The following is a 16,289-nucleotide window of genomic DNA, read 5'->3' as shown; positions in this document are numbered from 1 at the left end:
TGTTTTTAGACAAGTATTTGATATTGATGGTATTAGACAACTGTGAGTTCAAGACCAGTAGATCAGTTACAGATCAGGACAATTTTTCAAAGGTCGTCATGATGTTTCAAACAATAGGTTATCAATGTACTGATCAGATAATTATCATTGTAATATTGAATTAACTCAGTCTGCATCAATAAATTTTTAACTTCAATCCAATTATTTTTTTTGTGTCGAGGAGGGGGGCTGTAGTTAAGTTAAATGAAATACGAAATTCGTTTTATCGAAATAATATTTGGCTCATTTAAATGGATTATTACTATATTGAACAATAAATAGGCGACAAAGAGTAATCCACAAACAACAAGCCATAACTTTTAAAGTATTCTAAATATGTATTTGATGTCTTCAGTAAAGTTATTCGCAAAAGTAAGAGCTACAAATTTTCTGAAGACATTATTTCAATACAATTACTTCCAAGGAAATTTATGAAAATATCTCACTCTTAGAGGGATTAATCAGTAAAATAATAAGTGCCAAAATTATGCTGCAAGTTACCACAGTTATTTTTTCAACGAACATTTTCCGAGTTACAATCTACCAAGTAAACAAGACATTGCCTGACGTACGATCGGCTCAATGAATCATCATAGCAACCGCGAAGCCGCCGCTTATTAAGAGTCAAACAGAATATTCCGTCACTGACCTAGCGTCAGACCAAATTTCAAAAGTTTAAGATCTGTTCGGCAAACAGTCACTATTCATTTGGACCGATTTTTTGAAGCCGCTTTCGACGCTCCGTCCGTAACCGGCCATTCTGTTTGAGCCTTTACACCTATAGACCGCTCGCGCGATCTGCGCCTATTGTCTGTGCCAGGCGAAGTTCATTCGCTCGTACGGTGCTGAACTGGACCTAGTAGACTAGAATTACGCGCCATATCGCTCATTCGTAGGATGCGTTGCGGTGAAACCAGTTTGCTAATTTATCCCGCGCGACGACTGGCGCTATAAATGTCTACAAAACTCGTTCGCCGACTGTAGCGGGCAACCGGCAGGTGGTTCCATCGAGACAATACCAATGGGACAATGATGAATGCACATTTGATTGATGCATTTGGGTAAAGTAGGAGCGTTCTGCGGCTGATTCGGTAACGAAATGGAAAGATTTATCACTATAGTAAATAATTGCTTCCGCGACCATTTGAAGATGATGATAGTAATGTTATTAAAAGGGTGATCGCCGATGTCGTCGTTGAAAGCTAATGTTTACTGCATATGTGTTTTTGAGAACGTGTGTACTATTGTTGATCAATGGGTTCATAAAGCATATAATGGGTGGTTTGGATGATACTTTTATCAAAGCCAAGCCAAAATTATTACGTGTTTCCCATCAACATTCGTCTTATCCGCAGTGAACACTTTTTCAATAATTTAATTACGTAGCTGGAGGTCGAAAAGATTTGACCATCCTGCAAGTTGGTGGGGAATACCGTGAACAACATGATGAATCGACAAAACATGAACAAACTGCGTCTCTATGAAGTGTTGAAGCCTTAATTAGTAGACATATTATTGATATTTTTGGAAGCTTAATTGACAGGTGAGAAAATTTTGTTCCATTCTTTTCCCCGCTGCTATAAATCACTCCTATGCTGAAACTTCCAGTAAAAAATCCGATCGTCATATTCCTAGATTTAAGCTGGCAAACATCTATTCGGTAAAACACCTGTTTACTACCCGTACCATGACGACATACACTCGTTGAGTAGTAAAATGGCATATATAAGCTTCACACTAATGATGAGATGTGAGATAATATCGTTCGACTCCCCGCCGCGCGCCGGCATTTCATCAACGCCATCGACACATTTTGCTTTGTACCATTTTCCCGCTGTTATTAATATTTCGTGTGTATGTATGTCTTGAGAACTAATCCTTACTAGAAAAAAGACTGACGGGTTGTATCAGGACTAGAACCGACAATCATCTACTCGTTAACACGACTACCTGCACCCTAGGCCATAACGATACATGATGGGTAGCCATTCGAATGAGCTTTATAAACATCTCATCGTTGCAGCAGCGATCACAAGTGGGATCGTTGGTATGTGTTATTTAAGTTATCTATGCACTGTGTTGTCAACAGCGTGTAGGTATGGGGTATGATTATGAGGTTGGATGAAAACTAACAAATCATTTGGGAGCTATTCGCTCATAAATCGAGCGAAAAAAAAACAGATGCATTTACGCTCCCAAACGTTTTGGGTTTATGGTTCAAATTCACCTGCTCATAGTTCAAATGTATCTCTCCTCTGCATGATGTTTTGATAGTGTGCGAAATGGGATCATACAATGAAAACACTATCACCATGGTCCGGTAATCCCCATATGAAAATCAAATTTTGATGTATTTATGGGATATTGACACTCTCAGGGAGAACTACTTGACAGCTTCTATACAAATAATTGAAGCCACTTCTTATGCATCTGAGGGTTCAAAATGGTAGATCAATTACAAATTAGACAATCAAGTTGTCATCACTTCTCAATCATCGAGGTTGCTGTACAGCTTAAAGTCACAGCGTCTATTAGTTCGATGATACGATTAGGGTTGTGGTACCGGTAATACCGGTACCGAAAATCCCGGGAATACCGACCCATTTTTGGTACCGTAATACCGGGACAAAAGCCAGTACCGGTATTTTCGGTACTATACAATTTTTTATGACAAATATGTTAACTCTGCAAGGGGATCTGTTTCAAAATATCGGTCTGCAAGATAACGTTTAATTATATTAATTTGCCTTCTAGATAAATCGTTGAGATAACACCTTTGTGTGGGAATGAGGTGGGGTCATCATCAAATAATTCTAGAAATTAAAGTTTTATTAGCGACATTCGGATTGGTTTCCATTATTCACTGGGTGGCGCGTAATAAGACTATGGTCTAAGCCATGTCTGTATTTGGTTTGCTCTTAAACCTTTATCTATAAAAGAACGAACAGCGATTTAGTAGCTAACAATTTTAGGCTTGGTGAACTGCTTCAAATGGGGCGATTTGTAATTATTGGTGATCGAAAAATTCAGCAAAACTCCATAGTTTACAGGAAAGCAAGGAGCCATGATATGCATTAGAGAATAGTAGGCAAACGACATAAAGGTCGAAACCAATTTTCAGAAAGGCAAGAGAGGAAATGCGATTAACCTACTCGGATTTACTGCCATTCTCGCTTTGATTTACTGTTCTTAATAGGGTTTCATACATTTACCATCTGTTCAAGTCAACGAAAGTCGCACCACTTAGCAGTTATTGATTTCAAAGTGGCCTAGATTTTGAAATAAAAGAAGGTATACGAAAAATATCTTCTGTGAAATGAGCACAAATCAATCATCTGAGAATAAGATCATCAGTTTGAGCATTCAATTTCAGTTTGAAGCTTTTTTCGAATATTTTAAAAAAAATATTCGAGTACCGGTACTTTACCGATACTACCGGTACTGAGGGCTTCAGTACTGTAGTACCGGTTCTCGCCAAAAGGGGTCGGTACTGCGAACTCTAGATACGATGTCAGAAATAATGAAACAGCATTTTAAACGCGCCAAGAACCACTACCAAATTTAATAGGTAAAATTGGTAGATAAACAACAATCAAAGTGAAGTCAAGGATTTATGTGTTCCTCGACTAACAAGTGACATATGCTGAAATGAAAATCTGATTGTTCATCAACAAGCCGCTGTGAAATGGGTTGATATTTGTTTGTTGTTGCTATCAACTATTAAACATACAGTGGAACAAAATGTTTCGAAAACGACAAGTGAAAAATAAAAGACTCGTATGTAAAGCGTATTTAATTCAAGCTCTTGAGCTGAGTTGAGCCTCTGGAATAGTCTCCCGCAATATCGGTGGCCACGCTGAACTTTTTTTTTATTTTAAACAGCCATGCATTCCTGGCGCGTATTTGCTGTAACACACGCAGATTTCAATCTATCGACAACAATTTTCGAAAAACTGACAGCGATAAAAATACAGTAGAATCAATACACTCTAAACTACTTCTACATAAATTTTCAAAAGAAAATTCCCAGTGAATTATTTTCTATAGCGTTTTTCCGTGATGCAATATGGTGCGGGACACCCTGTAATAGTGTTTTTCTCGAAACCGATAACACGATAACTCAAAAACTAATCAATTGACTTGCTTTTTTATGAGAATGCACAATATGTGTAGCCTGTCGAAGAACCACAGAAAACATTTTTTGTCCCCATTATTTTGAAGAAAAGTGAGCGAAATTTACTGTAAAATATGAGATTTTTCGGTTTTCATGAAGTCATTTTCCGAAACTCGAACTTTTTTCAATTTTTTTTTTTTGATTAATCGAGGAACAACAAGTCTAAGCTTTACAAATTCTATTGAATTTCCTGTGTCAGACGATTTTATCGACTCTTGGAACGCTCGTATGTGTGGCTCTGCGCGACTGAAAATATTTTTTTTTTCGTGCACAATGAATGTATAAATAGATCTTAACATTCCACAAAAGATCCATTGCTATCTTTGCCTTCAAAATCGCAAAACAAAATTACTGTCGGTTTTAGCACTTTACATCAGACGCTCCCCTTAAATCATGTATATTTGTAAATTACAAAGGAAGGAACCACAATGACGAATTTGTATTTACATAAAACTATTACGCTGCTTTGAAATGAATCCCTCTGGCATAACGACTTGCAATCTCTATTTGCCCACTACTCGCGTTCTTATATAAATTTGCCTGGCGGACCCTTCTTTTCAGGGCGGCCTAGCTGCCTTTACAAGAATTTTGGATTTTCGTAACACAACAAAAAAGTAAACAAACAAATAAACTAAATTTACCAACTTTTATTCCTCCAATTCTCCTTTGCTGCACGCTGCTCGGCGATCTGCTGCTGAAGGAGGCAAGATGACGGTTTCGTCCGACCGACCGGGACTACAACGGCCGCATTCTCCAATTAGCCATTACCTTTGTCGGAACCTCCCTAGCGACAGTGGTGACTAGTCACCGGATTCTTTGCTCCCCGCAAAGAATCCCGGAAGACACCGCACTGTTCTTCTTAGGGGGAGCCGCTGTCCACCCTGCTTCGCCCTCTTTGCCTATTAGATGGGAAGGCTAGCAAGGCTAGTTCGGCGTATCCTTCCCAGCGAGGGCGGATTGGTGCATTTGGATCCTTTGTGGTTAGCCGGGGAAGCGAAAACATCTTTATAATTAGCTTCCCCCGACGGCGATCCGGCACCAGAAACACTTTGAGTGCCTAAACCACGAGCCGGCACTTTCCGACGGATATCTTCCGTCACATATGCGCACTTCGCACAATTACTGTTGTGTTGCAGTTAACTGTCCTGAAACGACTTATCGAGGACGTCTTGTATTTACCATGGTCTGTCACTAACTACCAGGGATACCAGGCATATTTTTCAAATGTCTTCACATTTCATGACAAAATGTCTTCATTTGTCTTCACCGACCAGGATTCTGAATTGGTTTTAGATTTTGAGCCAGAATTCTGTCAGAAATCGGTCAGACAACCGAAACAAATTTGTCTTCAAAATGAAAAACCCGTCTTCACAGTCTTTCAAATGTCTTCAAAATGAAGACATGTCTTCACATCTGGCATCGCTGCTACTACTACTAAACGCCGCTCTAAGGTTGCCAGCAAATTTATTTGGGTAACTAGTAGTTGTATTTGCTATTTGCAGTAGTAATAAGCCTCCCATTTTGGTTTAAACGCAAAGCCAATTTTTAAAACAGAATTTGATTGATAAGTATAGCTCATTAAACCAATTTTATCAGTTCTGTAATCTAAAAATAATTTTTGAATTTTACTGAACGTGATGAATTTAGCACCACTTGCATCTTGTATACTCAACCAAGGAGCTTTTATTCTCAGGTGATACGATCCTTGAAATCGCCGATAAGCCATGTTGGTGCTGGAAACGACAGCTAACAACATTGTTTACTACATCTCCATGCATGTATGCTTGGATTTCAGTATGCAAACAAAGTTGTTCGCTGTCATATTTCTTCCCCGCAGCTTGCTGCACGTTTACCTCACTCCTCACCTAGTTACTGCCAAAGACGAATCACCTTAGAAACTCTAACAAACTTCACAAAACGATGCATAACGGCTGATTTTTGGAACAACTGGTTTACTCATTCAGCCCTCCGTTATGCAAATTAGCAACATTATGACAGATTGGCTAAGCGCGGTCCCACCCAGTTAAGCTCAGTCGGAAATGAACTGGAACTCTGGCTGGTTCCAGTTCGCATTCCGGCTCCAGTGACACAACCGATTCTAGTTAGAATCGGTTGTGTCACTGGAGCCGGAATTCGAACTGGAACCAGCCAGGATTCCAGTTCATTTCCGGCTGAACTTTACTGGGGTGTTTCATGAAGCGCGGCCGTTCCTTTCGATCAGGAAAGGCCGCGTGGTATTTTGGGGAAATGCGCTAATAACTAGAACCAGCCAGAATTCCGACTCATTTTCCGGATGAACTTACTAGGTATTTGTCAGTGTCATTTCAATCGAGCACGAGAGCTGTCAATGGCCCTGGTTCTAAAAGAATTCGAAGAGATTTTCTTTGGATTGAGTGTTTTTGACAGGTCTTGTGCTCATTTGTCATGGCACTGACAAATGGCCTGTGTTAAGCCAAAGAGAACCAAGCGCCATTTGGAGGTATCTTCCTAAAAATCGCTATCGCAGCTAATGTAGTACTATAAACACCCACATCAATTTATTTCTGAGAACTCAAATAGTAATCGCTAGCAAATAAGTACCCTTAAACTTTCTATGATAATGGTAAATAATCGAAAAATTATTTTTTTTCATTAAAATACCAGGAAAAAATTATGGCGCTCAGTTCGCTTTGGCTTAACGCATGTCAAATATATGGTACACAAACGATAGAGGTCGTCAGTCCTTATCCAGAGAAATTCAGCGCGTTTAGTCGAAATGTAAATAAAGAAAAGAAGTTCGTAAAAGACGTCACGAGATTATTTCAAGAAGTTTTAAGTATCACAATTTATTTATTTATTTATTTATTCTTATTTTTCATCTGACCTATGTTGGTCTACATGAAATGTAGTTGAATGGGGAAAGCCCATTTCAGGATATACTTCAGAAGCAATCCTCAAATGGGCGTAAAAACCCCCCCACCCAATTGGATCATTAAGCCAATTTTTCGAATGCAGCTGACGTTAAAGATTTACAATCGAACTTTTTTTTACTTTTTCGTACGCAAAATAACAAATAAAAATTATTTTACAAAATTGAATTATCACGACCATATATTGTTATATTTATAAAGATGAGCTTTATCCGTTTTGTGAAATAAAAGAGAAATTTTATTCTTCATTTAATGACCCAATTAGTGGACGATGGCGGCGATTTTAATCACTTTGGTAGTTGCAATTTTGATAAATCGTTTTTCCGTGCAGCAACGAAAGTTCTTTAGGTAAGTTTCCTGTATCCGACCAAATAATGTTACAAGTTCTAATTCGCACTTTTCAGAAATAAGAAAAGGTTGACTAACAAACTTTTACAGCGAGAAACGTTAGTCCCGTATTTTTCACATTAAATACGCATCTGATTGTACGCAGAGACTATGTAAGGAGAGTGACGACACCTGTCAAAAATGTTAACAAACTAATGACCTTTCAACTCCTTGAATTTAAGAGGTCATTCATAAATTTAAAATTTTAAAATGAGATGACAGATAACCATTGTTCCATTTGTGACAGTTGTCTTCATTCTCTTTACATACACTCTGATTGTACTGTAAACAATGCGTCTCCATTCGCAAACCTATTCCTACGACAAGGCAGCTCCGTTATTCCAACGAAATCCTTTTGCATTCCAAAGTAGGCTGCTGACTTGCACAAAATTCAAACAATTAAAATGGCACACGACATTACATCATCTTAAGTGGATTTCTTGTTTGTGTTCCGTCTGCAAAAACTATTTTATTTCAAACAAAATGTATTGTTTGCCACTCCATAGGTTATGTACCACTACAAAACACTTCATGATTATAAATTTTCCAAAAAAGCCCACTTGAATCTACTTACGAACGTCCTCATATTCTTTCCTTTCAATCACTTGGAAAATTTGTAACTAGACGATACAGATTGGTCGCACAACTACACAATACACTAAAGATCCAATCACGGCACTCACAGGCAGGCGCGCGTTCCGTTCCACTCCACGGAAGGCGAACGTTTTCCACCCTTTCCTGGTGGTGTCAACAAATATAAACACTACAGCGGTGAACGACGACGGCCTGTCAGCAGAGGTGAGAAAAATTACTCTCAATTGTGTCTAATTACACCGATACTGTTGCAAAATGACAATACACTGGACTACCACCGGTCGAGCGGCTACTTATTTCACTATTGCATTAAAAATAGGACCCGCATTTGGAAGTATCTGACGCACAGGGGTGTACTATCCACGCGCGATTTTCCGACAGAATGCGACAATAAACTATGAACTCAGAACCTAAACTGCGTCCATCGGCAGCTGCATCCAAAGGGAACTGAAACCGCATACGAGTTGATCCGATTCGTGCAGTAGACTAATCTTTTGATAGATCGGTTCTGAGCTGTGTGTTTGTGTAGGAAATTGGCCCACGGGGCGACGATCAACAAAAGCTATCGAGTAGAGACAGCCTACCGTAGCATCACTTTTTCGTTCCGTCTCCATTTTGGTGTATTGTTTTACCCTCCGCCGTTGATGACCGAATGATTGCATGGGAAAATTCACGTGCCTTCTCTGGTGGCATATTATATTTTGCGCGCGATCGTCACGCGGAAAAACTCACAAGAAGGGTGGCACCTGCACCTAATTTTGTGCTACTGTGCTTTTGTTTGTCAATGGATGAATGGACTCGCGCCGGTTGACGAGACGGTCAACAGTTGTTTACATCGCTTAGATCGAGTAAAGGGTTGAACAGAATGTTCCATAGCTGACGCAGTGTCGGATACAATTTGTTAACGAGCGGAGCAATTAGTCGAAAACCAGTTTCCAGCGAAACGAAGAAATTGGCTGTAAAAATCGTGGGGACAACCTCGCGTCGGGTCACTCGCTTCAGGAAACATTCTGCGGTTTGATGTACTTTTCAATCCGGTATTTGCCGATCCTTCAGTGATGAACCATTCTGTTTCACCATTGAGGAGCAGAGGCATTCGAGAAAGTGACGATATCTGGGCCGCATGCAGTCGAGTGAAACAATCTGATTCAGTTATCAACTTCCGACTATCCACACTGATATTTGTAAAATATTGTTTATGAAATATTCCATTCAATCCAATTCATATTCATTCGCTACTTAAGGATCAATGTAACTGCCATAACAATCTACTTTGCTTGCCGGCGGGTCCCGTTTGTTTATCTAATCGTGAGCTAAGATTTCAACACAATCACCATACGCATCATTTCGACGATCGACTACAGGGTGGAAAATCAACCCTCTCGTTTAAAATGAGCAAACTTGACCATGACAATCAGAGGCACAAGCGACAGATAGATAGAGAGAGAGATACAAGCAATGCAGAGATGCAACCGAGTAATTAGATGCACACATTCTGATTGTACCGTCCATTCGACTAGCGAATCTGTCGTCACCGTCGTATACACAGCTGGCTCAGATGTATGCTAGATATATGTCTGACATTTGGTACAAGTTCAAAATAACCACACCACACTGGCGTGTTGCCGTCCGATTGAACGAATTTTAATGAACGAGAAGTACCTAAGTGTCACCGCTCAATCATTCTGAGAGGTTGCAAATGAGTATCTACATCAGCACTGTTGTATGGAAAAATGGAAAATTAACCACATAAAGCGGGAACTTTTTTTTGTTCCAACGGTACTAAATTTGGGGACAGTTTATTATATCTTAGTAACGTAGCTAATTTTTTGATGTCGAAAGTCCCCGAAAACGATATTTTCTTTTCAGACATACGCAAGTGAATGCATAGATGCTATTCTAGAATTCACTTGCGCATGTCTGAAAAGAAAATATCGTTTTCGGAGACTCTCGGCATCAAAAAATTGGTTACGTTGCTAAGATATAACAAAGCGTCCCCAAATTTAGTGCCGTTGCAACAGTAGATACAGAACACTAGATTAGGATTGTCGCTGGCATCAGTGGTAGGAACATCATTGTTTTGATTCCGGGATATACCTGTCAAATGGGCCAAATAAAAAAAAGCAAAAAAATAATCCTCTGTCGTCGTTTCATAGCGCCTAATCATTTTTGTTTCTTTTAGCCAGAAAAACAATGGCCATTCTTGGCTAATGTGTTTTCACTAATTAGAATGCACAAATTGTCTAAACTTGTACTTAATCTTGATAAATTTTCATTTCCTTGTGCGGTATATACAAACTCTTTCATTTCATAACAATAACAGTCGAAAATTTACACCGAGAAAATTCGTTATATTGAATATATTGATTTCACTCATATTTTTTTGTAATTTGTAGTAGCAGATAAAAATTACCTGTCACGCATAGATATCATGGGAAAATTAATGAAATTATAATAGTATGCCACATAGAAAATTGTTACATAGCAGTTATCACATAATTTTTCTGTTTGCCTCTCGTTTATTCTGTTGCAAATTTTCTGCATTGGACGTTTTCGGTCTTGAATGCATAAAAATCACAGCAGAATAAACGAGACTGAAATGAAAAATAGGCAAACTCAGTTTGAAATTCAACTAAACGGTTTGTGGTTAAAGGCAGGCCATATTTTTCTGCGTGTACCAAAAGCGCGGACCAAAGACTTTTACTAGAGAGACTTTCGATACTTTGACAGATATATACCCGAAGCAAAACAAACATGTTCCGAGGCGAAAACAATGGGAACACCAGCGACAATCCTAATCTAGTGTTCTGTATCTACTGTTGGAACAAAAGAATGTTCCCGCTTGTACTATGTATTGAATATATGTATTGAGAGAAAAATGAACTTTTACTATTTAACTGAAAAAATCGCTTAGTTGGCAGCACTGCAACCAAAAATTTGTCTAGACTCCTTGAATAATTTTCTTCAAAAGTCATCTTGCGGTTTGATTTTAGAGTAAATAAAACCGGAGACAAGAACAAAAGAAAATCAAGGGTTTTGGCAATTTGTCAAAACGGGGGGTGCTCCCATGATCCGAAATTACGTCGGTACATTGGTGACCTAATACCCCACCAAAATCACTATAGATGTCGCTACTGCGCATAATAGCCTTTTCATAAAAGGCACTCGGCCAGCCTGCCCCTTCGGCCAACCAGCCCCGGTCACCCCTACTTAAAACTGAGCACCTTTTTACCCATTTTCAATTACATTCAATATATAAAACTGGGTAGAAAAATACCCATTTTTGACGTATGGGACCATTCATAAATTACGTAACGCAAAAATTGCCCAAAATTGACTCCCCCTATGTAACAAATTGTCACAAATTTTTCCATCCCCCCCTCCCCTGTTACGTAACAAATTCCAAGAAAAAAAAATTTTTCTTCGATGAAAACATGTTACGTAACGATCTAGTTAACACCCCCTCCCCCCTATGTCACAACTTGTCGCACCCCCTCTCCCCCCTAAAAGCTTTACGTAATTTATGAATGCTCCCTATACAGTTAGTACCCATTATTGCGAATGTGATATGTACCCAATAAATGATTTTTCCCAGTTTTGTAGGAGATGGGCATTACAATACTCATTAATGGGTACTTTATTTTAACCGTGATACTAATAATTCTATTAGAAAATTTCAATCGAGTAGTTTATGTCTTTTCTGCTTACTTTGAATATTTTGAACATCTTGCGGCAATATACATGAAACTAGATATCCGCAACATAAAATAACCTCACCCCAGTAAATTACATCCGGAATGAGATTCGGAATATGGGCTGATTTATGATAGAATTCTAACCGAAGGCAACAACCCAACCTGAATGAATCGGTTTTCGAATCGGTTGTTACATTTGCGCTTAAATTCTAAAAGAAAACATTCCGATTGCGATGAGCAGGGAATCTGGCTGTAAAAACAAGTGAAACAGAGAGTTGTGCGAGAAAGAGTTTCAACTTTTCTTGGTGGAAACCAATGAGTAAAATGTATGGGCGCAAATCTTTTTAGATTTTATTTGAAAATTATCAAGTAAGTATCTAAATAAACTTCTACAAACTATCCCATTATTTTTTCTACATCAAATGTGTATCCATTTTACAACTACAATATTATAGTTTCTCCAAAATTCCAAGTTTTAATATCTTTCCCATACATTTAAATTCATGTTAGCCACCACTGAAGCAGCGCCATCTCTTACATATTTTCATGAAAGTATTACCTAATTGAAAGAATCGAGTGTACCCAGTCACCAAATTTTCTGGCAGAGACCACTCTGCTAGATTTCTGTCAGTCTTGATTTGGCAGCCCTGTCAGATTTCTGCGCGTATCCTGTCGGGTTAGTTGAGCTAGGGCAAACTCGGTTTCGCTCGCGTTTTCTGGCAAATTTTGGCAGGAACCGAGCAAAACCCTTGCATAACTCGGACATAAACTTTGCAAAGATCCTGGCAATTCCTACCTGGTAGAATTTAGCACGAATCGAGCAAAACATCTGACAAAGATGTGGCAGGAAGCGTACAGAGATCTTGGCCGTACATTCCTGGATGTACGGATAAAAGTGAGCAGCATCGGTTGGTTTAACCGCTTCTGTCAGAAACGGTTGTTGCATTTAAGCGAATTTTTTGCCAGAATTCTCGCGCAAAATGCTCGCAGAAACTCTGACAGTATCAATTTCGCTTTGCTCAACTTTTGCTAACTTTCTGCTTGCCACGGTGACTGGGTACTAGCGGCTTTGTTTCTCGTACTCTGCTTGAGAGCGCGTTTACGTTGCAGTTACCCTGTAAAGTTCAACCGGAAATGAGCCGGAATTCCGGCTGGTTCCAGCTAGTGTTCCGGCTCCAGTGAAACAACCGATTCTAACTAGAATCGGTTGTGTCACTAGAGCCGGTATTCCGGCTCATTTCCGACTGAACTTCACTGGGAATGGTTGCCGAAACTGCGGCCTGGATCAGAGTGAATAAAATGCAAGTTCAATGAATGAATAGACTTAGCGGAAAATCCAGGACAAATCAAGCGTTTTCCTCGACATCCCAGGACAGTCAGTTAAAAACCAGGACGTATGGTCACCCTTTGAGTTAACCATAGTCTTCAACGTAACCACACCACTTACTTTTCATGTAGCACTGTTACTTTACACACTTTTTCCACTACAGGTTATTTTGTTCGCGTATTAAAAGGCAAATCAACTTTTGACGTCTTGATGACTCGAACTCTAGCAGTGGTGTGACTATTATGTTAAAAGTGTTCAAAGTTTTTTTTATAAACAACTCCATTTAGATACGGTTATAACTAGGTTTATCTTAATTTTACCGCGAACAAACGTAACCGGAATTCTCATAAAAGATGTATTTATTGCTTGATGGTAGCGGCAATTATTTTCTGCTGAACTGAGCTGCCGTTATAAGCTTAATTGTCCCATGTTTTATGGGATTTTCTATATACATGGGACAATATATACTTAGAACGGCAGTGTGTAGTTTCAGTAATTTGATTTTTTGTAAGTGAACACAAACAATTATATTTCTGTAAATAAAATTTTTATCAAACGACATTCTCATTAAGCGGTCAATGAGGAAGCAAACGATGACCAATGGGCAATATCACACTAGCTATATTGTCGTTGAGATAAAATCATTAAACCACAGAGAACAGACATCCATGATCGAACAAAAATATTTAAAAAACGTGTGTAAACATTTGAATTAATATACGATAAACACTAGCGTCGCCACACCAACCTATCACAACTATCCGTCAAATCCATTCCGGAACCGGTTCGAAATCCTGAATGGATTCAGTATGGAATCTTGCTCAAAAAGAAGATGGGTGGGTAATGTCAGAGACATAACCGGAGTGAAGTAGAATACACTTTAGACCGGTAAATTCTGCTCTGGAATAAGCAATTTCTATGCGATTTTGTCGTCTTTTGCACATTCATAGTTTATTTAAAGTATTTTTGGAATTATCAAGTTGACAATTTGCATCATTCTTTAAAAATATTGTTGAACTTTTATGAATGAAGGCACGCAAACGAGCGTTTAACCGTCGTCCTACTACCAGCATCAGAGAAGTAGCAGATCAGCATTTTTCGCTACATGGCCTGTACCAAACATACCGCTCGTAAGTCCACCGGAGGAAAGGCTCCCCGCAAGCAGTTGGCAACAGCCCCCTGGCAACCCTATACTATCATATGGAGTTTGACAGCGACCGACATATATGGGGCGTTATAGCTATAAAGCCCCAAACAAAGAATTATGTTCGGCACTATGCTCGATATTCAAGCATTCCACACGACGTTTTGCATCTTGTGGGATGATTTAATATCATATCATTCAGAAAATCGACATTTTGTAACTAAATACAGCGTCTAATCATTCGGTTCAAAATCAATGTTTTGCTTTCATGGCAGTGATGCTGGCTGTACAGAGACGTCGTCCTTGACAGGGAGCTGGTTGGTAACGAAGGCCGTGTAAAAGTGCCCCAGTCACGGTTGGCGTTAAGAAGCCTCATCGCTACCGAACAGAAACTGTCGCCCTGCGAAAAATTCACAGCTATCAGAAATCGAGCGGGCCTAAATTGTGACCCAAAATAAACCACAAACCAACAAGTTGTTTTCAGAACCAGCCAATTATAAAGTATTATTATTATACATGAAATTTTCCATTGCCTTACAACCTCCCTCCCCCTTTCCACCCGGCTTGAATAACTATCAATCTTGATGATGCTGTGCGGTGGGGGCACTAATTTTGATTATAATGGAAAATTTAGGTTTGCGCGTTTTTTCCAAAAGTTTTTTAGCTGTGCTGTTTTCAAGGAAGTTGTAGTTGAATTCAAAATAAAATAGTTTATTTCTATTGTCTGAGATGGACCTTCCAACGAAAACTAGTCTGGCTCGCTTGGAATCGAATTGTATGGACCAACCACTGCTTTCACAAAATCTGTTATTTTCAGTAATTGAACATTCTACACAACTAGTCACAACTATTTCCAATCAGCGCAAAAATCGAAGGTTTTCATTCAGTACAATAGCAGATTTTCACTTTTAGAAAAACAGGCAACATTCTGGCCGAAATTTTTGAAACGGAGCACCTATATCGAATCGTTAGAAAACGTTCGATTTTTGTAAATTGAATCATTACACTAACCTGTCTACAAATAACTTTTGATTTTGTGCCATTCTATTTGAAAGCGACGGTATTGTTTACAAGTGGCTCACTTACCATCCAACGCTCTTGACAAGCCACTTTCTGCTGCTTGTAATAACAAAATTTCAATTTCATTCTTTGTCGATAAATTGATGGCCCTGAAAAGGGCCTTTTGTTTGGGCAGTGTTCGAAATTTACTTGGAGCTGGTGTATATGGTAACAGTTTTGGTGCCATGGAAGACGGCGTGCTTGGCCAACTCTTCTAACAGCAGCAAACGGACGGCGGTTTGAATTTTGCGGGAGATACTGCAAACGAACTGCTGCATGCTGATGCTAGAAACGAACTAAGCGTGAGCAACAGCATGCTGAGTTTTTATACCTGACTGCAGCACAATGTAAGCTCGTCCTTTTTTGTGTTGTCCTCAATATGTGTTCTTCGTAGCTCCACCCTTTCGTTGGTCGACCACATATTTTTGATAAAGAACAAAATTGAAATTGTGCTTCCAATACGGAGATTATCGAACACTCAGGGTAAAGAGAGTAATGTAATACGGCACCTTGGTAAAATGTTTGAGAATTGAAACCTTTTTTGAATGCGCCTAGTAAAAATGTTTTCCACTTCACTCCAGTTTGTTTCTGACCATATTTGCAATTTGCGTACTGAAATAAATCATAATTTAGGGTTTAACCCAAATAGCTCTCCAGGGAGAAACAGTCCATGAAACAGAAAATGCAAACTTATTCTTTGAAATGATTCTGGTGGCCCTGAAAAGGGCCTTTTTTATAATGATACAAGTGAGTTCTACCTTTTCAACTTCCAAATCCATACAAAGTGCGTCCCTGCCGCTTCAGAGTATAGACGACATTCATCTCGGGTGACATTTTCCTGCACACCCTCAGCATTCGTAGATTAAATCGGAGATGCATTTTACACCACCACGACGAGCCAGACGCCGAATGGCAGATTTGGTGATTCCCTGGATTTTATCACGAAGAACCTTGCGGTGAC

The 16,289-nt window shown here is 39.2% G+C and overlaps 1 protein-coding gene across 4 annotated transcripts in view; it reads right to left on the bottom strand.

Annotated features, from left to right (window-relative positions):
* LOC131677017 (sodium-coupled monocarboxylate transporter 1-like) overlaps positions 1 to 16,289 on the bottom strand; it is a 71,012-nt gene that overhangs the window by 13,310 nt on the left and 41,413 nt on the right. Inside the window, exon 1 of one of the 4 annotated variants that reach the window (XM_058956516.1) lies at positions 13,246 to 13,338. The exons of 2 other annotated variants lie outside the window; for them this stretch is intronic. Coding sequence is in view for 1 of the 2 variants with exons in the window: in XM_058956513.1 (XP_058812496.1) it covers positions 8,084 to 8,095 (12 nt within the window). In the remaining variant the exon portion in view is untranslated. Of the gene's footprint in view, positions 1 to 8,083; positions 8,541 to 13,245; positions 13,339 to 16,289 lie in introns of those variants that run through there. One more of the 4 variants, XM_058956513.1, reaches the window with a different exon arrangement.

The sequence above is a fragment of the Topomyia yanbarensis genome, chromosome 1 (assembly GCF_030247195.1).
Source record: "Topomyia yanbarensis strain Yona2022 chromosome 1, ASM3024719v1, whole genome shotgun sequence".
In the NCBI taxonomy this organism is placed as follows: Eukaryota; Metazoa; Arthropoda; class Insecta; order Diptera; family Culicidae; genus Topomyia; species Topomyia yanbarensis.
This window is presented reverse-complemented; position numbering and strand designations above follow the sequence as displayed.